Genomic DNA, 22,432 nt, shown 5'->3' with positions numbered 1-22,432 from the left:
ATATTGGAAAGTTTCTGTTCAGCATAATTTGGGGCCTGAAGTCAAGTGTATGTGGCCTCTTTCCAAGTTCCTTTTATTATTTTAGATACAAGCTGTATTTTGAAAATGCAAGCTTTTCATGTGAAGTCACAATAACCAGCATAGACCAACTGATATGATTTACACTGAATTTAAAACAGTGGTTCTTTAAGTATAGAAAAGCTAGCAACTGCTTTGCCTCACACACTACTGATAAATGTCTAAATGATCAATTTCTCCTCAATTTGACATTTTAGACTATACATATTATGGTTGGAAGTAGAATGAATATTAGCATGATTCTAAACTATTTATTCAACAATACTACTACAGCCAGACTTATAAAGTTCACAATAGCTAGTTTTTAACCTTTAAAAAAAAAAAGCTTATTTCTTTGTTAATATAATTTCCTGACATCTATTGTCCAAAATATTGCTTATATAAAATATTTCTACAACAAGGGCATAGCAAATACTCCTCTAAAAAACTTGAGACAAATAAATGGTGTTTAGATATTAAAATGATGGGTTCCCCATATGAAGGAATGTAGGAGAACTGGGACAGACATTGATACAAGCATAGCTATTACTCACCCGCGTGAAGGTACCTTCAAAACTATGAATATCCAGTTGTGGCTTCTGAGCATAAACATAAGCACTGATTGAAAAAAGATCCTGTAATACATAATACATTTACTTAACTATCAATTTACTGTATTATATTTATATACACACACACAAAGCAATTATTTTTATTTTGTTATGTTTTTTAAATAATCAGTAAATTTATTTTTTCAATGAAAACTGTACTTAAGTAACGAGATCAGGGTCTGCTTGCACTACATCTCATATAATACAGAAACTGTGTGTAGAAACAATGAAAATATCAAGTTCGTACAAGAGCTAAATGACACTTATTGAACTGCTAAATATTTATAGTTTCAATGTGAAATGGGTTTTATTTGAGGTTTCTTTTAATAGCCTAATTTAAAAATCAAAATAATATTTCTTAATATTTTTCCTTTAAAAATAACTGAAAGGGTGTTCTGCCTCCTTGTTGTCAACCATAAGCATTTTTTCAGTAAGGGAGAAAATGGCTGAATATATAGGGGAAAACAATTAAAGTGAAATGTTAAGCAATGTCAAATGACCAAAGTCAAAAAAGAGAAAGAAAAGGATTTCCAACTAGTTATTCTGTAACAGAAAGTTTAGATTTACTTAATGTCCTATGGGAAATTAGTTTTGGGGGTCTTAGTCCAGTATCCAGATCAATACCCACCCCCCATGCACATGCAACTCGCTTAGAACGGACACTCTGGATTTGTTCCCGCTCTCATTACAGTAAATGTGAAAAATTCCATCAGCTGCCACAGAAGCATGATAAATCAATTGGATTACGCACATGCTGAAAGTTAGGTGCACAACTATTTTGCTTAGTGGAGGCTATCTTAAAATTGTTGTGTGTCAGCAGATAAACCATTTAATAAACGGACATGTGGAGATTGAGCTATGGTCATCCTGCTGAACTGGTCACTCCAAATTAGATGAAAGGCATATTAGCAAGACAATAGTGACCATCTTGCAATGTCACTGTAAAAACTGTACTATCTTGTTTATAAAAGACTTCTCAATCTCCAGAGCTATTAAGACAGCAACTTTCTAGAGACCTAAAAATGTATACAATTTTATACAAGTATATTTTAAAAGAGATAAAATTTGGCCATTTAATAAAACAAATATGAACAAACACAAAACCAAGGATTTTGAGATTGTAAGAATTATTTGTAGATTGCAATTATTATTAGAAAATAAAGAAGAACACTGAAAATTCTGGAAGGTATCTCCTTTGCAATCATCCCTTTAAGAAAGGGGTAGTCAATTATGTTTTTGGTCAGTGTCCGTATTTCTTGGTTAATGTGGATTCAAGGTCCAGACTCCAGAGAAAATAATAATAAAAAAAATAAGTAATGATAATAAGTAAGGAAAGATTTTAAGGTCTGTTCAAAAGCATCTGGAGGTCTGGATTTGGCCTGCAGTTACACCCATGAACTACACTCGAAGGTTTCACTCAGAAGTTACACAAATCACAAAAAGAATATAATGGGCTAAATTTTAACACAAATGTGCCAGACACATTCATAACAAGGATAACACTGGTGGAATTTTCCTCACTTTTGTAGGTGCGAACCTTTTACTGCATTCTGGTCAATACCAAAAACTGATCAAGAGAGATTTCACTAGAATTTGACCAGTCTCTAGTTACACAGTCCAAAAATCTGCATTTGAAGGGTGAAGAAACCAGAGCAAATGAGGGCTTAATATCAAAATAAGTCCACCTTAGTTTCACAACCTACACAGCAGTCCCTATCTATCCCTTAACTGAATTATCATAGCCATCTCTCTCTCACTTTTTTCTTTTGTTGGCTGATCAGCCACATAAAAGCAAAGAGACCTCCTCCATGGTAGCTATGTTTTGTTCTGGGCAGCAGACTATAAAAAGTACTAGCACTCCATTTGTGATGTCTGAGATGTGCCAACTTCAGAAGCTGAATTAAGCATTTTGACATCCTTTATCATGGTTGCATTACCACAATCTGACCACGAGTATAGAAAGAGTCTTATTTAACAACACTTATACACAGTGATCATCTTCCCATGCTGACACTTTGAATATATGGAGGTTTACTAAAACACACATTTGATAACTTAAGGGTTAAATATTATGTCTTAATACATGAATCATAAATTATGATTCTTCAGATAGTGAAATATTGATATCCACTGCCATTTTTTCATATTTTTAGTTCTTTATACAAGTACAATAATTAATTAACCACACATTAAGCTGTCATTTGCATTTCATCAAACTTGCTTCTATCTTATTCTGAAAAACTACCCTCTATACATAAGTCTACATGAGTCACCAAATTAATTTGTCACTGACAGTTTTATTTTGTAGTTAAGAAATACATCTTACCCCATACTCTGCTCTATATATCCGTAAATCATTCTATTATGTTGTTGACAAGTGTTATAAAAGTAAATCAGGTTTCAATGCTAACTCTTGAAAAATATCTTTTTTCATCTTAAGCCATCAGCATTTATTGTCGTTTTTCACACGAAGTTCCACTCATTGCATTCTTGTCCTATTGAGTTAGTTTTCATCAGCCTCATGAGAAATAATTCATAGGAAACTAATACACATGAGGTGTCCTATATCTTCATCATTCACTTCTTCCCAATCTGTTATCACCTACAATTTAGATAATCCAGGCTATTATGTGCTTTATTGTGCACTGAAAAATAAGAGTCTCTCAGAACTGGATAGTACAGCAGAAAACTAATACCACACACAAACTCATACACAAAAATGTTATTGAAGTGTATCAAGCAAAAAAAAAATTCTTCTTTCTTTAGTTGAGAAATAATATTAAAAGGCAAGTAAGTGGGAAGATTCATCTCCTCGTATAAATTAGCATTTGCACAACAATATAGGTTCCTGCTTCTAATTGTTTTTACTAATTGCTCCTACTGATGTCCTTTATAGCTTATTACTTAACTGCTCTGTACAAATATTTATGTAAATTCTTTAGTTTTTGTTCTCTTCACCTTATCAAAAACAAAAAAGGGCAAAATATATAAAAAATTAATGTCTTTCAGAAACCTACTTAATTTCCATTTGGTGAAAAATAAATTCTCTCATTTTTCTGAAGAATTGAGATCCTAAAGTTCCCTATGCGGCCATTTTCAACTGAAGTCTCTAATATCCTTTTATTCTAAGGTGCCTAGAACCTCCAGACTATTACAAGTGCAGCCTCTTTTCTCTAAGTGCTAGAATGTTTATACTGATTTACACTTACAGAGGATGACAAAATAATACTTTCTTTTGATAGATTACTTGTAAGTAGGGGGAAAAGTTTGCTTAAATGGCATATCTGCTGCAGCAAATAAGCTTCCTTGATTAACCATTTACTGAACAGAAATTTCCCCCACAATCAGACTCATGGTGCTTCATTAAGCATTTGACACTTACATCTTTCAAAGGATGATCATACATGGAAGCTAGACTTTCATATAACATTGGGGAGGGGGAGATCACTCATTTATATTCCAGTCTGGATATAATTCCATGTTGCAAGTGACTGCTTATCAATCAAGGGTGCTTTTTAAGAGGATGATGGTCCACAGTTATTCTTACAACTTAAGTAAGGCACAAAGAGGGCACAAGCTTTTCTTTCATCCAGCACTAACATCCCCGAGGCAGAAGCTTCACTTGATCTCACTCCAGTAGTATGCAGAGGCTTTAATGGTTGCACAATTTGAGGCTAGAGGACTAACACAGATGGATCAACGCTTATGCTAGACATAATACTGTATACAAATACAGTTTTAACTATTTTAAACAGGGAAAATTTGCAAGGCATGTGCAAAAGGACACTATAACCATGAAGTGTTTTTCTTTTACAAAAGAAATAAGAGTAATGGAATAAGATTATTAAATAAACCAAGTATTTATATTAATATGATTTTATGGATGAAGAAGTAAAGATTCATAGAATTCACAGCATGTGAATTACTTTCAAATTCCAAAACTTCTTGGTAAAATGCTTCCCCATCTAAATTATCATATTTATGAGGCAAAATACCTTGGTAATATGCATATTTAAGAGAAAAGTAGGTACCCAAAACCAGCTAATTCAACTGTAAGTCTAGGTTAAAAGAAAAATTAAAATAATGGTATTTTACAGGAAGGCTATGAAAGTAACTTATTTTAACAGCAAACTGGACTTTTGAAACACTAAACATATTAGCTGATGCTATTATCTGTGAACAACTCAATTTAGAAAAAACATTTAATCTGCTACATTATGACTGAATGATGGTGCACTAATGTTTTCCTTTACATTTCACAATAATAGTTTTGAAATCACTCTGAATTTATCAATAATGTAGAAAAACCTCCTTTATTAGGTCAAGGGCAACATTTATTCACCTTACTTAAAGATCATTAAAATACATCCTTAATCATAACATGTGGTTCATTACAAATAAAATTGCCTTTGGTTCAATAAAACTAATTAAATGTAAATGGTATTGTTTACTGCTATATGGATCTTTTGATATAAATCATCAAGTCACCATTTATTGAAAATTACAGTGACCTCACTGTTGTTAATAAATTTACTTGATCAAATAAGCCAGAGAAGAATGTCCGAGAACATGCACAGTGCCAGAAAAAACTGCCCAACACATGATTGTGAAACCACAAGAAACCTAACCTGGGTGTTACAGTCCTTGCTGCACTGCCATCATTAAATGACTTGTTGAAATTTTAATTCTCTGATCACATTAAGTGGTTTGAGAAGACAACAAAATCTGTACTGATCATCTTTGGTGGTGTCATCTGTTCTTTAGGAAAAGCTCTGAAGGTTTGCAGGTTTATTTATTCCGGGTGTCACAGTGGGTAAGGTTACAATGCTGCACTGTTGATGGGGCTGACAGCTTGTGACAACACAAGATACTCACAATCATTTACATTGGATAACTAAAGAAATCAAAATGAGGGACAATTATGGACACTATGTGCTGTTAAATGCAAGATTAAATTGCTTAGTCTACTTTTATACTCAAATTACACTTACTACCTCCCCTTTTCAATTCTTAAAAATATAGTCATGTATAATCTTAAATTACATACAAGTAATAAAATTTTGCCTTTGGAAATGTCCTCCAAGGAGAGCCCGAAACCCTGTTTAAGGAAGATGACCCTCAGTGCACTAAGAGCTAGTAATGGTATCAGAATCCTCTGCAGCTGTGGCATCAGTAGGGAAGATGATGACACAATTGAGACCATCTGCTTGCATCACACCCAGGATCTGAACACTAGGGAGGAGGCAGAGGGTGAAGAATCCCTTGAAAATCAGATCTGAAGCCTCCTACTGGGCTCGTTAAATCAACAGCACTAGATATTTTGCTGTTTTGTAGCTAAATCTGTAATTTGTGTTAAGCTGGTATTAAACTGCAAACCTCAGTTAGTTTAGTAGTTGGATATCCAAAAGCAGTAAGCATTTTTATTTCAGGTTAGAGAACGTGTTGATTTCCAACATTCCTTTTTAAAGTAAGTGGGTAACACTGCTACAATTGCTAATATCTCTACATCCAAAATAAACTAAATGGAGCCACTGAACATTTTGTATTAATCTGTTCCTATATATTTGTTATTGTCACTATAACTATTAATGTAGAGTTGAGCATAGAACATATGAACTCCTTATCCTAAAGCAAAACCTACAATGTTAATGGAATTCTACCTGAGTAAGGAGAGCTGAAGAGGAAAGGGGCCCTTATATCAGTGTGATATCACCACAGCTGTTTTAGATATAGCCCAGCAGGTGGCATTCAAGAATTATTGTAAAAGGATGAGTCCAGCCTATTCCTGCAGCTTGTCATTTACACTTTAACCCCCAAAGCTACAAATTATCACTATATGCATACAAAAGATGTGAGCAGAAGGGACTTTATTCATATAATTATTTATTGGCAAGAATTATACAGAATTCATAGACGTGAATGTATTAAGTGCTCAAGATACATCAAAACCTTCTGGAGTTTAGAGCTCATTTCCAAACTGTAAGAGTTAAATAGCTGTCAAATGGTTAATTACTACTTAAGTTAGAAATGCAAAACCCTCATATTTTCTAAAGCACCAAATACTTCTTAGGTGTAAAGGGAATGGCTATCATAGTAGAGTTACAAACACAGCCAGTTCTAGAGCTGTGTGGCAGGTTCTAAATGGGTTCACAAAATTTGAGAGAGCACAGGTGGCCACAATCCCATTTGTTTTATATATGGAATGTAAAGTGTGGGTGGGGACAGAGTAAAAATGCTTCCAGTGATGCTATGCTTTCCCAAGTCCTAAACCCATCCCCCTTCCATATGGCAGGAACACACTTCACAGTACCAGAGGATGCTGCTATTGCATTATGATATTCTTTTCTTAAAAAGGCAAGTCTTTCAAAGCCATGTGTCCCTGTGGTGGACTACATGTGTAAATAAGGTAGGCATTGTCAAATAAAGTCGTTTTTGTGTTGAGCACACAAAATAGTAACATTTTTGGAAAAAAAGAAGAATTTTAGACTTGTACACTTAGCTTACCTAATTTTCTTCAAACTTTCAACAAAATATTTGTTGGGCTGAGATGAATCAATGTAGACTAGTCAACTAAATGCAAGCCCATCTGAGACTTTGGGTACATATTTGTACAATTTCCCTGAACAGCTGCTAATGATGAGGCAGTCACACTGCTATTGTTAGGGCACTAGCTCAAGGATAGCTAGCACAAGTATATCTACCCAAACTGGGAATTACACCTCTCTGCTGTAGTGCAGGCATATTCCCAAGGGTTGGAGGTAAGGGAGACTAAGGGCTTACAAAGATGAACAATTAGTGTGCAGAAAACTAAGATGAAAATCTACAGAGCACTAACATAGCACATACTTAAATGTCCATGTGGACCCTGCCACTGCACAGTAAGACTTCTCAATTGCACAATGACCCACTCCCATTTTAAAGTGGCGTAGCAGAGCTAACGCATGTACGTCTTCCTGAAATGGTAATCTGATTTCCCAATAGTAGCATAGAGGATTTTTATGCTCCTAAGGATCCTATAAGATATAGTACAGGCATATGAAACTGTGAATAGATACAACGAACTATTCTGAAGTGGGAATATTTGTGTGGCCTCTACACATGGACAACACAAAACTGTGAAACTTTTCATATTTTAAAAACTATAGCATGAGATGTCAAAATATTCTATATTAGTATTTGGATTTCTAATTTAAAGAAATTAATTTGCATACAATTTGTAACTTGCTCAAAGTTCCTTAACTGGCCCTCTGAACACTCCCCATGCATTTGGGGTTATTCTGATGGCAGACAGTTGTTGTGCAAGTCTCTGTTTCTGGGAAATGAAGTATACCCAAGATGTCCCCATGCCCTAGCAATCTGTAGCTGCTGCAAGAGCTTATTCGGCATGGTCTATCTTGTAGTAGGTAATATGCAAACCAACTTATCAGCTCAAGGATCCAGGAGTTTGAAAGAGAGTTTAAACCTTTGTCACTCATATACAGGCTCCATTTATGTATTGAGACTCTTGGTCAGATTTGTAATGTCTGCACAATGATCCTTTCAAGAACAACTGAACTTTTTTTTGGGGGGAAGGGGTGCTCCAGGTAGAGAGAAGTTAAAGAATCAGTTGTAATTGATCCTTTTCTGAGCATTCTCTCTGAATGTCTATTAGGCGCCTATGTTTAAAGGCTCAGTCCTTGCAAAAAACAGATTCTGCAGAGATATACATTAGTTTAATATCCAGGCATAGGACTATTTTCAAATTATAACCTGAAATTAAAACAATCTACCTTATTCTTAGTTTATATGTACAAAGAAAGAAAGCCTACATTCATCAACCACTTCTAGCTAGTTTAGTGTTTCCAGCCTCCCTCTTGGCCCACAGTTGTGTTCTTCAGATAAATATCTTCCTGCCTCCAAAACCTTGGGTGAAGGTGGAGATGTGGAAGAGAGGTTTTTCTGGATCTGAAGAGAAGCTACACTGCATCGAATCACATGTATTTTGATACAGGGCAGCTGCACTCTAGCTATAGGAATTTTGTTTCAGTGCAACTCCCCTCTACTCCATTTTTTAAGTCAACAGAAGGCTGGGGATGTGTGCAGTTAGGGCAGGAAGGAGAACAAGAATAGGGAAGGCTGAGGGTATGAAAGAGCGCAGAAATATACTTGAACTTCCTATGGTTTGCAGAGAACAGTTTAACTATAATGAGCTTATAAGACTTTTGTTAGATTGAAGACTTCTCATACTTCTGAACTTTCCCATGCCCTCTCAGCTCCTAACAGTTCTAATTTCTACCAGCTCATCACTCATTTCCCATCACCAAACCCCATTCACTTTATCACATCCCTACTCAATTCTCCAGTCATTTATATCCCCATGAAATCCTCATGTCCCTCTCACAGTCCAAGGCAACAGCACCTTTATTTCCTGCTTGTGATCCAGCAAAGGCACCCACTCTGGGCTCCCATTTCTTCAGCCATTACTTTTCCTGGGTGGAGACCAGCATCTCTCTCCTCCTCCTTACAGAGTTTTTTTTCAAGATGCACTGTTGCCAGCCTGCACTGTGAGTTCTGGAGCATGTCAGATTGCCTAATCAGGCCTGTTTTCTCTTCAGAGGTTATAATTTATAAATAGCTTAGTTTCCCATAGCAGTTACCACATAGCCTTTTCTAAGCAAGTACATTTATTCTTAAAATGAAAGTACTATCACAAAAACATGCTAAAACAATAAAATAAATATAACCTGCATACACAACAATAACCTTACTGGAAGTTATCTCCCCCTCAAATCTAACAGGGACAAGCACACTCATGAATCTGAAAGGCCTCCTTTTTGCACACTTTGGATCTTTGGGTGCAGAGGCGGGAATCTGCATTTTCCAGGAAACTCACTCAAGTTTGTTGTTCCAATGATTCCTTCTGATCTGGCTCATTGTTTAAAATAGTCATTGTGATGATCATAACATATCCCAGAGATTACATTGGTCATGTCTCTCTCTGAGAGAAATCACACAGTATTCCATAAAACAACATAAATTTAGCATTTTAATATAGTAGACCCTCATGCTGCCTACATTTACAGTAGTTCAATATGGCTTTTTAAGGATATTTTACAGGTAGCTACCATATCTGTCATAATCCCTAACAAGATCATTCACTACTATTGACTCCCACCAAAGCCTTGATCAGCCTCCTATAGCCTGACTTAATCCACTTAACATCTTTCAATACCCTATGGAACTGAAACTTGTGGTACTCCTTGGCAGATGATGTTGTGAAGGTCAAGATTTTAACAGGGTTCAAAAAAGAGCTAGATACATTCATGGAGGTTAACTCCATCAATGGCTATTAGCCAGGATGGGTAGGAATGGTGTCCCTAGCCTCTCTTTGTCAGACTCTGGAAATAGATGACAGTAGAGCAGGGGTGGGCAATAATTTTTGATGGTGGGGCACTCCAAGATTTTGGAAAGTGGTCGAGGGCTGCACTCTTCCATGATATGAATGGAGGAGATGTGGGGTTTGGGCTGGAGGCTGGATGCAGAGGTGAGCTTGGGGTGAGGAACTGGGGTGCAGGAGAGAGATTGGAATCTCAGAGGGAGTTTGCGTGAAGGAAGTGGTTGTGACCTAGGGCAGGGGAGTGGAGTGCAGGGGTAGGGTAGAGGAGGATTGTGATCTGGGGCAGGAGACTGGGGAGCCAGATCTGGAGGGGGTATGAGTACAAGAGGGGGACAGAGGGTTGGGTATGTTGAGTGGGGGAGGCAGAGGGTTGGGCCAGGGAGGGGCTGGGGTGCAGAGGCAGGCTATGGCCAGGAGACTTGCCAGCCAGCAGACAAACCAGCCAGCCTGCCTAGCTAAGGGGCTTGCAGAGCTTAAAATGTTTTCATCAGCAAGCCTACCTGCTTACCTGGCCATGTGCTTCAGTGAATAACTGAGCTGAGGAGAGGGGGCGTGGTTCTTTTTGGCTGCCTGTTATTCAAACAAGCAGCCCCCATTGGCTGTTTTTGGCCAGAAACCGGCCAATGGGATTGTGCTGGGGGAAAGGCAGTTCCTGAAGCTTCCCCCCTCTAGTTTTGAAACAGAAAGTAAGCCTGGCAGCCGTGTTTCTGCACCGCACGCGGTGCAAGCAGGAGAGCCTGCCTGGGGCTCCCTGCTGCCGCCACAAGCTAAATCTGGTGGCTTGGTAGGCTGGATCCAGCCCACGGGCCATATTTTGCTCAGGCCTGCAGTAGATGGATCACTTGGTTACCTCTTCTGTTCACTCCTTCTGGGGCATCTGACATTGGCCGCTGTCAGAACACATTGTGTGAAACGTTGACCCCCGGATAGTGAGAAGCAGGGTTGGGTTCTTTAGTTCTAAAATACAGACCTCTACTGCTTGAGTTGAGTAGCTGGTATCAGTAGAGAGGTGCTAGGTATGACCACCTTCTGCTAGAGGGAATGAGGAGACATTTTGCCACTGAGTTTCACAGCTTCTTGCTAGACAGCAGAAGCACATGTAGACACATGATACCTGGTTCAAGTCCAGGTTCTGCAAGGGAGTGTGCATTCATGGTTAGAAATCTTTTTCTCCCAGTGTCTCCCTGTCCTCTTCTTCTCCTATGCCTGCCTTCTTGAGCTTTTATCCCTGATACCAGCTCTTAGTTCCTATACTGTAACCCACGTCTCTTTTCCCAGGCTTCACCCCCCCCTACTCACCCTGCTTCCTCTACAGTCAAGTCTAGTGTTTTTGTCCTCTTCCTCCTCCTTTCCTGAGTGCCAGCAAGGGTGCTTTGAGAGCACAGAAAACTTCAACAGCTATTAGCTTCAGCGTCACAAGAGCCACAAGCAGTTGCAAGGAGCCATTGCAGAAAGCCTCGCTAAACTGTTGAAGTCCATAATGAAGCATGCTCGTTAGGTCTTTAAGGATAGCATATGCACAGATCTTTTGACACACAGAAGTTGTGAGGGCATGGACTAGCTCAGTGCTGATGAAATCTTCAGAAAATTCAGTTGCCAAATTCCAGAAAGTATTTACTAGTCATGTATTCAAACAAACTTTTCAGAGTCCTATTAGGAGAGTTTTCACAGAAATAGCAACAACAACAAAAAAATCCATGTGGTTGGGGGAACAACCCCCACCTTCTGTCAAATTTCGAGTCCCTGATCCAAAGTGTAGAGATTCTTAACAAAGCAGCAGTAAAAATATTTTTAACAATATATTTTTCCTAACCCCTGTGATGGAAACAGTGAGCCAATTTAGCTGAAACTTTTGTAAGGCAGACACTTGGCATGGAAAATTTAAATTCAAGCATTTGCATTTGAAAATGTTATAAGGAACTGAAGAATAGGTTCTTGTAAAGGAAAGTGTTGGGCAATCCTAACTACAGGTATGCTGCCTATAAATATAAATACACACAAACACACACATAAGGCAGTCAGTCAATGCAGAACTCTATTCCTGAATAATCCCACATGCCTCAGACACAAAAACCTTAGAGAAGGTTGCTAGGAAGCATTCACCTTCAAGAGTGGATTGCTATATCTCAAATCCCAAAGCCCACATTCAATGGAAGACACACAGCTAACTGTATCCCCCCTTGCTCCTTTAAATGGAGAAAATTAAACATCTACATAATTTAATCTTTCTGAAAAAATTAAAAACAGAAGCATTAATTAGTATTTATACCCAGGATCAATATCACATTTATGGATTAATTTCTTTTTAATTACATTTATATACAGTAACTGTAAAAACGTTTTCTACTATATTGCTAGTATAAATAGGGACACTGAAGTAGTTGTGAAATAAATAGCTGTAATTCTTACCCCCAAAGCTGGCAACCTCTGTGTGCAGCTGACAGCAACTTTTAGTTTCCAATCTGTTTCACCATCTAGCTGGTCAGTTCGAATAAAACATGAACCTTCAAATTACAAAAAGAAATCACGCATCATCCTACAGCCAGTTGATTGTGGGTTTTTTTCCAGATTTTATACAAATTCTAGTTTTTATAAAACTTTTTGTTTTTACCTTTTGTTTATTATCTTTCTGTGCATTTTGATCTAACTATTCCTATATACTGTATTAAGTGTCTAATGCGAAAACTCTATTGTTTGAGGCAAAGCTTAAGTGTTATGGTTTGGTTAAATGCTTTCCATAATGGATACTAGAAATGTCACATTATTTCAATACAATATTCATATTAAGAATTTTAAAAAATTATTACAGGCTTGCATGTAAATAACAGGAACAAACTGTAATTTATAAGTATTTCATAGTGCTTAAATTTATATTGATAAATTAAATATATATTGAGTGCAATGCATCTCAGATGTAACACCACTGACTTGCTAGCATTTCTTGAAGATTCATACTGCCATTTGAATAATTGAGATATTAATTAAAATTATTATAAAATTCAGAGATATTTAAAATTATAGCCCCTTTTAAATTTGTGTTGGGATCACACAAAGCTCTTCTAATATTCACTTCTTTACTGACTAGACTGAAATCTATCAAGATCCAATATTTGGTAAGCGTGCACAGAAGCTTGGTCCATTAGCAGGCTTCAGTGCACACACATAAATTATATTTAAAGGAAATTAACTTCAAAATGGATTTTAAAACTTTTGTGGAAGTCATTGATCCAAAACTAGATAACCTTTCAGTACATGTGACTAACCTATAATTAAGATGTGGTGGAAGTTCAAGACATACAGATTGACGTGAACATAAAAGTAACTGAAGAGAATGAGTGTCATTACAAACAATTTATGTGTTTTACAAAGAACAGACTAATATAAAAGTGTTAGAAACACAGTGCTGGGGAAAAATAGAAACTAGATTGGTGGCTATAGACAATGTCACATTATTAAATTAATGGATTCCAAGAAAGTTACAGCTGAATTGTTTGTGTGCACATGTGTGTGTCTTGCAGAATATAAATCCAAAATCCAGCTAGGAATTATACTAGTAAAAATGCAGAAAGTTTTAAATTTTCAGGCATTAGGAACATTTACTTATTTAGCTAACAGTAGTGAGGGAAAGAGTTTTCCTTTATGAAAGCATATACCTTATTATGTTACATCCCATTTTCAGTATTCAAAGCAATCCAAGAGATACATTTATACATAAATACTTTCCAGACAAAGTGAGTGAATATGTTATTGGTGGTCCTAGGAGATATCAAATATCAGTATTTTGTAGAAAGAGTAATATCCTATTGGTAAATTCTATCCTTATACAAATACATAATAATGTTAAAGATCAGCATTAAAACCAGAGTTTCTAAAGAGAACCCCTCCACCATATATTTTACTTTATTTAATAATTAAAAGGTATATAAAATGAAATGCATGATTCTCTAGTAGTAATCACACTCCACTGGAGTAACTATGGTGCCAGTCTTATATTCAAGTTTTATGAATAACTGGTATTTGCAGAGATTTTTAAAGTACACTATGTTAATTACATCATGACATGCTACCAGTAAGACCTGACAGATAGGAAGTAAGCATTTCTATACAAGCCTAGCACAACTACACTCACTGGTGTTATATTACAGACTATAGTAATACACCCTTGTTATCCGGCACTCTGTTAACTAGAAAACTTTGTTAACCAGCATTGGCCCCATCCACAATACTGTCACATCTTCAGGTGCACAGGCCTGGCTTGGTTTACCATGATTGGCTTAACAATTTTTTATTTAAGTACTAATCATCTTTAACTCAAAATAGAAATGTGAGACCACCTGCCTCACAGCTACAAAACTACCAATATTAAAAACTTGAGTTTTACTCTTATTGTCCATTGGCTTTTCCTAGGTTGATGGGACCCTCAGATAACCGGAATTTTTAGATAACCAGAACGCCCTAATTCCCGAGCATGCCGGATAACACAGGTTTTACTGTACTTGTATTGTCTTCTCACAACCACATGCAATTACTTTAATTGAGCCAAACGACAGCAATATGCATTTCCCAAGTAATTTATGCTAAACTTTAAATTATTTTACACACGTATTTTAGAGACACACACACATACATACACACACAGACAAAGAGAGCATGCACATATATTTCTGTGAATTAACCTACACACAATGTTAATACATAAATTTCATAACATACCCAGGATTGCAATACATTATTTTAAAATCTTGCCTACAAAGTTATACTAGTAGAAGAGATAGCAGTTAGGCTGAAAAATTATGCTCAGTGTCAAAGATTACTTCCTGGACTAGTTTGAGTCCTTTTACATAGAGGATAAAGCAATGAACTAATTGCAGGGCATCTAATATCCAGCATATCTGAAAGAGTGCCTCTTAGGCAAGACAAAATTTTAAAAGGCTTTGTATTACAGGAAGCAGGCTGAAAAAGTGCCAGTAAGTCCATTTTGTTTGGGTGCTCAAGTCCAGGTGAATTTGGTGTCACAAAGTATGTGGACCCCGATGTTTTATTCATCAATACCTATAAATTTGGCAGCTCTATGAGCTAACAGTCTGAAAGAACACAGTTGAGAGAGAGAAAGCACCTGAAATTATGTGAACTCAGAATGACACTTTCACACAATCCTCTTTCCAAGAAGTATACCTGTGTGTCTTTGTTCAATAATACTTAGCTTATATTAGGTAAATCAACCTTTAATACCTCAAAGAAAACAGCTTCCAAAATGCTTCATTTATTTCACTAGGACCTAAAAATATTTCATAGTTCAGAATTTCAAACCTTAGAACCATAAAAAATTACTTTATTAAATCTCTGGACAAAAGACCTGGGCTGTGTCTAGACTGGCAAGTTTTTCTGCAAAAGCACTTGCTTTTGCGGAAAAACTTGCCAGCTGTCTACACAGCTCGCTTGAATTTCCACAAGAACACTGACTTCTTACTGTCTGAAATCAGTGCTTCTTGTGGAAATATTATGCTGCTCCCGTTCGGGCAAAAGTCTTTTTGCACAAAGCTTTTGCGCAAAAGGGCCAGTGTAGAGACAGCTCAGATTTGTTTTGTGCAAAAAAGCCCCGATCGCAAAAATGGCGATCGGGACTTTTTTGCGGAAAAGCGCGTCTAGATTGGCACGGACGCTTTTCTGCAAAAAGTGCTTTTGCGGAAAAGCATCCGTGCCAATCTAGACGCTCTTTTCCACAAATGCTTTTAACAGAAAACTTTTCCGTTAAAAGCATTTGCGGAAAATCATGCCAGTCTAGATGTAGCCCAGATGTATTTACTTTTCATAAAATAAGAAAATATTGCTAAGTACTTTTCAAAGTGTTCATTGATATAGAAATAGAATTAAGGGGAAAAACCTAATACAGTAGTACCTAAAAAGCCACAATCCCAATGTACACTACAATCTATGGCATAAATCAACAGTATACTTTCTATCATACTTGTTCTCTATACAAGACATTTCATGGCTCTTTTTACCTTCCTGTCAATGGCTGCTCTCATCCATCAATTTCATTTAGAATTATACTATAGATCAATGCAGTTCAAGACCAATGTGGCTCTTTTGAATGGTTGACTGCACATATATTCATTTAATAGAGCTCACACTATGACATGTATTGGCCAGCTGCATTTCCTCTCCACTTCAGCAGTTAATTTCATCAATAACTTATCTCATAGCTGTTTCCCTTTTATCCAGAAAAGAGACCGCTTTGTGCCACATCAGCTCTCAGTAACGATCACTACAGCAAAACTGAAACAATAAAACCTTTTCCTCCCATTTCAAAATATTTTTCAGTAGTGATAAAGTAACTAACTATACTCAGATACTGGTTTTAAACTTTGTACAACTAAAGTGTAAGTAAATGAGATTACCTCTAATTATGTAACTAATGTCTAATGAAAAAGAGAGACCTTTTTACGTGTACCTGTAAAGACCATAGGTATTACAAAACAAAAAATGTAGTATATACAGTTGTCTGAAACACTAACAGATATAACTTTAAAAAGTGTATATCATGGAAAAACATCGATAGTACTGTAGCAAATTGAACACTTTTTTAAGTGTGCATTAATCAAACTTCAAAACCCTACTTTTGTAGCCCCACTGTATTCCAGCAGAAAGAGCAAATACAAAAGACTTAAGAGTGATAGATTTCCCCGCAGTGTATATATATTTTGAAAACTGTGGGACCTTCTAAGGGGTTATTTTTCAAGTAAGCAGGGGGTAAGATTATTTTAAGTCCTTAAAATATTGTTTAAGGATTACATAAATAGAAGTCCACGACAATAGCTAAGTATCATAATATGGTATCACCAAAGCAAAAGTGTCCAATCAGAGAAAAGTGAAATCCCATACTGTATGTGGGAAACAATAAAAAAGGATCTGTAACACCTCTTATAAAGCTAAATCACATATATTAAATGAGAATAAAGATGACAGCAGGTACCATGCAGGGAACAAAAATATTCATTATTTGTAGATACATAAACATGATTTGCACCCACTAAAGACAATTAAGTAGTAGTTTTCAATAGTTGGATACAGTGAATTTGGCTCATTAATATTCACATATCGTGTCCATGTTTGTAGCAAAGATGGTGAATTTTTTACATGATACTGCATTAACCTCTAAGGATCAGATTATATATAAAAATTGCATTGTTTAAATAAAGTAGTTTAAAAAATCAATTTAGTTAAACTGGTGCAAATGCATGTGGGTTACAATTAAATAATTTAAAACAGTCTGCATTTAGCTTACTCAGTTGAAGTCAGATATAAATCAAATTTAAGTGTGCTCACACAGAGGGTTGGGTTTATCAGTTAAACTATGCTATATCATATTTAAAAATCATTTTAAGGTAGTACAAAAACTATGTGTAGAAAAGTCCTAAGAGCACAAACCAAGTTTTATTTTTAAATTAGTATTGGGTCATTTTACAAAGATACCATAACAATAATTTCAGTTTATGTTCCTGCCAGTAGTGCGGGAAGAGACACATTTGCTAATACCTTGTGCTTTGGGAAGCTCTCATGGCACGAGTGAGTGACATTATAAGATTAAATTTGGCAATATATGTTTAGATCAGTTGTCTTGCTCTTGTTGTTAATATGTGCACAGCAAATAGGCCTGATTATTGTTCAATAAAGAAAATATTTATTTCAGTCCAGATTAAAAGTGATTGAACCATAATTCAGAAGCAAATGAACATTGTCTGAGTTATTCTTAATAGTTCAAGTCCACTTAAAACATTGTTACAGTGTTTTTCTTAATATGAAAGGTTCCATTAAAATGTTAATAGAAAGACTGCAAAAGCTATACTGCATCATACTGCAGGCTGCAATCTCTGTTATATTTGGTTGGCTTTAACACAAGAATGCAGTTCATAGTGTTAATTTCAGATAAGCAGCATTAGTGGATTACCAAGAACAGTACACAGTAACAATGGTTGATGGTTTTGCTTTATTCTTTCATGCTAGCCACACATAATATTATGAAATTCAAGCATTAAAGTAGGGCGAGATGTTTTTAAAGGGATAATCCTGTATTTAAGCCCTCCTGCAGCTGTCCTAACTTTCTTCAAAAGAGGAAAATGGTTCTTGTCTACTGCAGCTGCGCATCCACTAGTGGTAGTGGTACCACTACTAGTGGTAGTAGTCCACATGTGGGGGGGGGGGGAAGGTTCAGTGGCCACTGATCGGAGGTTGGTGTGTCGGGCAGGTGGCAGAGCAAAGCTGCAGAATACATGACTGGCTGGTCATCTACTTTGTGTGGGACATGTGTATAGGAGTGTTTGTGTGCTTGTTACCTATCACTGTGCACACCTTAAAGATAAGAACGTAAATAAGAATGACTTATGCAGTAGTCCTTTTTAACAGGGGCTTAGTCAACTTGTCATTAATTTGAACATTTGTACTGTACAGTTCTGACTGTCATTGAACTCAGTTGAATACGAATAATTTTACGAGGTGTTCTACATTCAGCATAGGGAAATATAGTCATCCAAAAAAACCGAACACTGAGATATCATCTTGCAAACTGAATAAAGGAAAAGAAATTCCAAATCGACTCCATCACAGTAGCCCTCTGTTTTCTATAGGTATTATAGCATTGATCATGTTTTAGATCATTCACCTATCCTTAAATTTTTAGATAACTTTGTGGTACAAACTGTAGGCTATCAAAGACTAAATGTCAAACACAACTTGGATTTTCCTTTTTGGGGTAATATTAATTTAAACTCTTAATCTTGCTTTAAATAGTAGAATTTTTAAAATTTTAGTTTGTGTTAGTAAATAGATATTAATTTATATATTAGCAATTAAACTAAGCATATGCCTGCAGAGTTGCAATGAATTTAATTAATCTCAAGATAAATTATATAAATAAGGACCCATTAAAGCTTATTACAAATTACTGTTGTAAACAGATTTCTAAAACTCAATATAACCAGATTTAACTTAATAAAGTAAAATGCTATCCCATTTTAAAGCAAGTACTAATGAAATATGAACATTCAAAGATTGTAATGATTTCTGATTAATCCAATATAAAACTGAATTTAATTAACTTATAACTGAGCAATGATTTTTCAGGGGTGTTTAAAATGTTGACAGAAAAATACTGACCACATACAAAGTAATAATAATTTAAAATTATTTCACCCACAATACATATTAATATTAACTAAAACATTTAATCATAAAACCAATCTGTGACAAGCTTATCATTATTTGTTGGTATTTCCTATATAGAATATATTATATTGTATATTATATAAAATATATAATATAGTATTTCCTTATTAGGAAATATTTATTAGAAAACGTGTCTATTTCTGTGTAATCAGAAACTTTTGTTGCAACAGGCACACTTCTTCCTGATTATTACATCTTACCTTCAGAAAGAGCAAAGCCTGCATTTCTTTCTCCAGCAGAATCCCTACTGATACTTTATACAAAATGTGACCCTTATTTTCTCTAACTATGGACAGTTACAATCTCTTCAGATATTACAGTAATGTACTTAAATCTTCACTATCACTAGGCACTTGAATAAATTATATCTGTGCATATACCCTTCAGCAAACTGATAATAGTTCTACATACAGGCTTTGAAAACAAGCTATTACTTTGTGATGTGACATTTTCTAAATGTATTCTAGCTTACAGGGGGATTTTAATTGCATAATTTTGAAGAGAAAAATTGTTATACTTGAATTACATTATTTATTCCTATTTTATCTTCTTTTATTTGCCAATGTTCTTGATGTTTCTGTTTAATGGTAAACAGTAAGATGGACTTGTTTTTTCTTAGAACAATTACATTACAAATTACTTAGTAAGCAAGCTGCTTAACATTGAAAATTTACTAGTAGAAGGAGAACCAAAAAACAAATAAGACTGGTGGCAATCCATAACTGCCACAAAATATTTTAAAAAAATATATACTACTGCACTGGGTCACCAGATCCATGTGGGGGAGGTAGTAAAATACATAAATAAATAAATTATCTGAATGAAATCAGCGCATATTTCAGTTTGCAAATACTAACAAAAAACATTTCTAATTTAACAAACATGAATAAATACTGACCTCCGTAACACTAATTTTAGACTGCAATTTTAATCTTAGTGTACAAGAGGATATGTTTTTTAAAACACTTTTTCCCTTTAACAGGTACTGTTTATAGAACGAGCATTGGCAAAGATTCTCTAAAAATGTTTTGGATTGCTGCAGAGAAATCTAATTCTTTTCCTCTTTTTCTGCTACTCCCAGAAACCCCTATACCTCCTCCCTGAACCTCTAATCCTATTATTACATCAGACACCTCTTCCACCTAAAAGTTCCTTTAGCTATAGAGGTCTCAAAATAAGTCGCTTTGGAGCCTGTCAGTTCTATAGAAGTATCAGATACATAACACTACATTCATCTAGGTTCTAAAAGTAGAACCTCCCACATCTTGATGGTCCAACGAGCAAACCTGTCCAGTAATCCAAGACTGGGTTACTGAATCTACATCTCTTGAAATGCATGCATCATCACTTCATGAAAAGGTCCTGTGTCCTGCAAATGCTACATGAGGGATAAGAACTGGGCTTTTATGGGAGTTTCAGGGAGAATAGTGGCTGTGTGTTTGTTTTAATTAGACCTCTGGAGGGGAAATATAGATTTAATTGTTGACAATAGTTAACTGGTATGATTTTAATAGCTTAATTTACATCCCTAGCATAAAGAATAGCTACTAAAATGATCATGGGAAGTGTGTGTGTGTGGGGGGGGGAGGATCTTATGAGATCTGTTCAATCTTATGAGAACAGATTGAAAGATTTTGGCTAGTTTAGTCCGACACAGGTCAGGACAAAATATGACCCGTGAGATAGATCCAAATTATCAAGTTACTGGATCCGGCCTGTGGATGCAGCAGGGAACCTCAGACAGACTCCCTGCATGCCACTCAGAAAAGCAGCTGTTGGGTCATTTCTCTTTCACAGCTCTGAGCCCGGGGGAAGGGGAGAGAGGTTTCATGTGCTGTCCCTACCCCGAGCACAACCACACTGGCTGGTTACTGGCCAATGGGAGCTGCTTGTTTGAAGAACAGGCAGCACACAAAGCACCACTTTCCCCTACCCTCAGGCCCTTATTCACAGACACACATGGCCCCTGCAGACTGTGTGGGGCCAGAGTAGGACAGGCAGGGAGGGTGCCTGGGAAATGTGCTGGCTGCTAGCTGGGTAAGTCTCCCGGTCAAAGACTGTCTCTGGCACTCTAGCCCCTCACTCTCCCCAAACTTCTGCCCCCAACCCCACATGACCCATATACCCTCCCAGAATCCTGCACCACAATTCCCTCCCCTAGGTCACAACTTAATTCCCCGTACCTCCTCCTGCATCCCCAATCCAGTGCCCCAAGTCAAAACCGCCTTCACCAAAACTCCCTCCCAGTCCCCACACTCGCTCTGGCACTAATTCCTTACCCAAGTTCCCCTTTGTGTCCCATCTCCATCTCAAAACCCACATCCCCTCCATTAATATAATAGAAGAGTGCATCTCTTGATCACTTTTCAAAATCTTAGACTGGTCCCCTTCAAAAATTATTGGCCACCCCAGGTCTAGCAAAACAAAGACTATAAATACCTCAGGGAACTATAAAGCAGAAAGAGTGTATAGCTATTTAAAGATAAAGGCCAAAGTTGGCACAAGAATAAATTGGCATGAACAAATTCAGTCTGAAAATTAGAACTTTTTAACAGTTATACAGCTGAGGTTCTGGAATAACATTCCAAAGGGAAATGCGGAGGCAACTTAATTTTGTGACTGTGACTGTATGACAAGCATTGCTTTTGATGGCAGAGTGCCACAAACATGGGGATTTCTTCTGGATTATGTTTTATGTTCCTACAAATTTGTGCTTCTGAATTTCAACTAGCCACCAGCCAGTGGTCAAGGAGAGATTTTCTCCCTCAAAGTATTCTGAACGGGCTTTGTTTTTTGTTTGTTTGTTTGTCCGTTAAGTCACCTTCTTCTGAAGCATGAGGAACTGCCATGGCTGGAGATCAGAAATTGGACAGGGTGGGTGAGAGCTCTGTGGTGGCACAAAGCATTCTCTCACCAGTGCTTGGCTGGCTCTTACCTCATATGCTCAGGGTCTAACTAATCACAGTATGTGGGGTTGTGAAGAAATTGGAAGCAAGCCTAGAGGTTTTTTTGCCTTCCTCTGCAGTATGTAGTTGCATGTCACTTTGCAGGGTTATCTGTGTGTTTCTCACTGGCTGTTACACTTCGGTCTGATTTCATTTGTTGGGTATAGTGTGCGGACATTGGATGGCGCTGATGGCCTTTGATGTACAGTAGGTCAGTG

The 22,432-nt window shown here is 36.6% G+C and overlaps 1 protein-coding gene across 4 annotated transcripts in view; it reads right to left on the bottom strand.

Moving 5' to 3' along the window:
* The window catches only part of ATP9B (ATPase phospholipid transporting 9B (putative)), a 314,205-nt gene that overhangs the window by 169,381 nt on the left and 122,392 nt on the right, over positions 1–22,432 (bottom strand). For 3 of the 4 annotated variants that reach the window (XM_006128867.4, XM_075921103.1, XM_006128868.4), the window contains exons 8-9: positions 12,454–12,548; positions 612–692 (exon numbers count right to left, since the gene is read on the bottom strand). In XM_006128867.4, coding sequence (XP_006128929.1) covers positions 612–692; positions 12,454–12,548 — 176 coding nt within the window. Of the gene's footprint in view, positions 1–611; positions 693–5,715; positions 12,381–12,453; positions 12,549–22,432 lie in introns of those variants that run through there. The other variant, XM_075921104.1, reaches the window with a different exon arrangement.

The sequence above is a fragment of the Pelodiscus sinensis genome, chromosome 2, assembly GCF_049634645.1.
Source record: "Pelodiscus sinensis isolate JC-2024 chromosome 2, ASM4963464v1, whole genome shotgun sequence".
Classification (NCBI taxonomy): domain Eukaryota; kingdom Metazoa; phylum Chordata; order Testudines; family Trionychidae; genus Pelodiscus; species Pelodiscus sinensis.
Note: the sequence above shows the minus strand (reverse complement) of the source record. Positions and strands in the feature narration are given on the sequence as shown.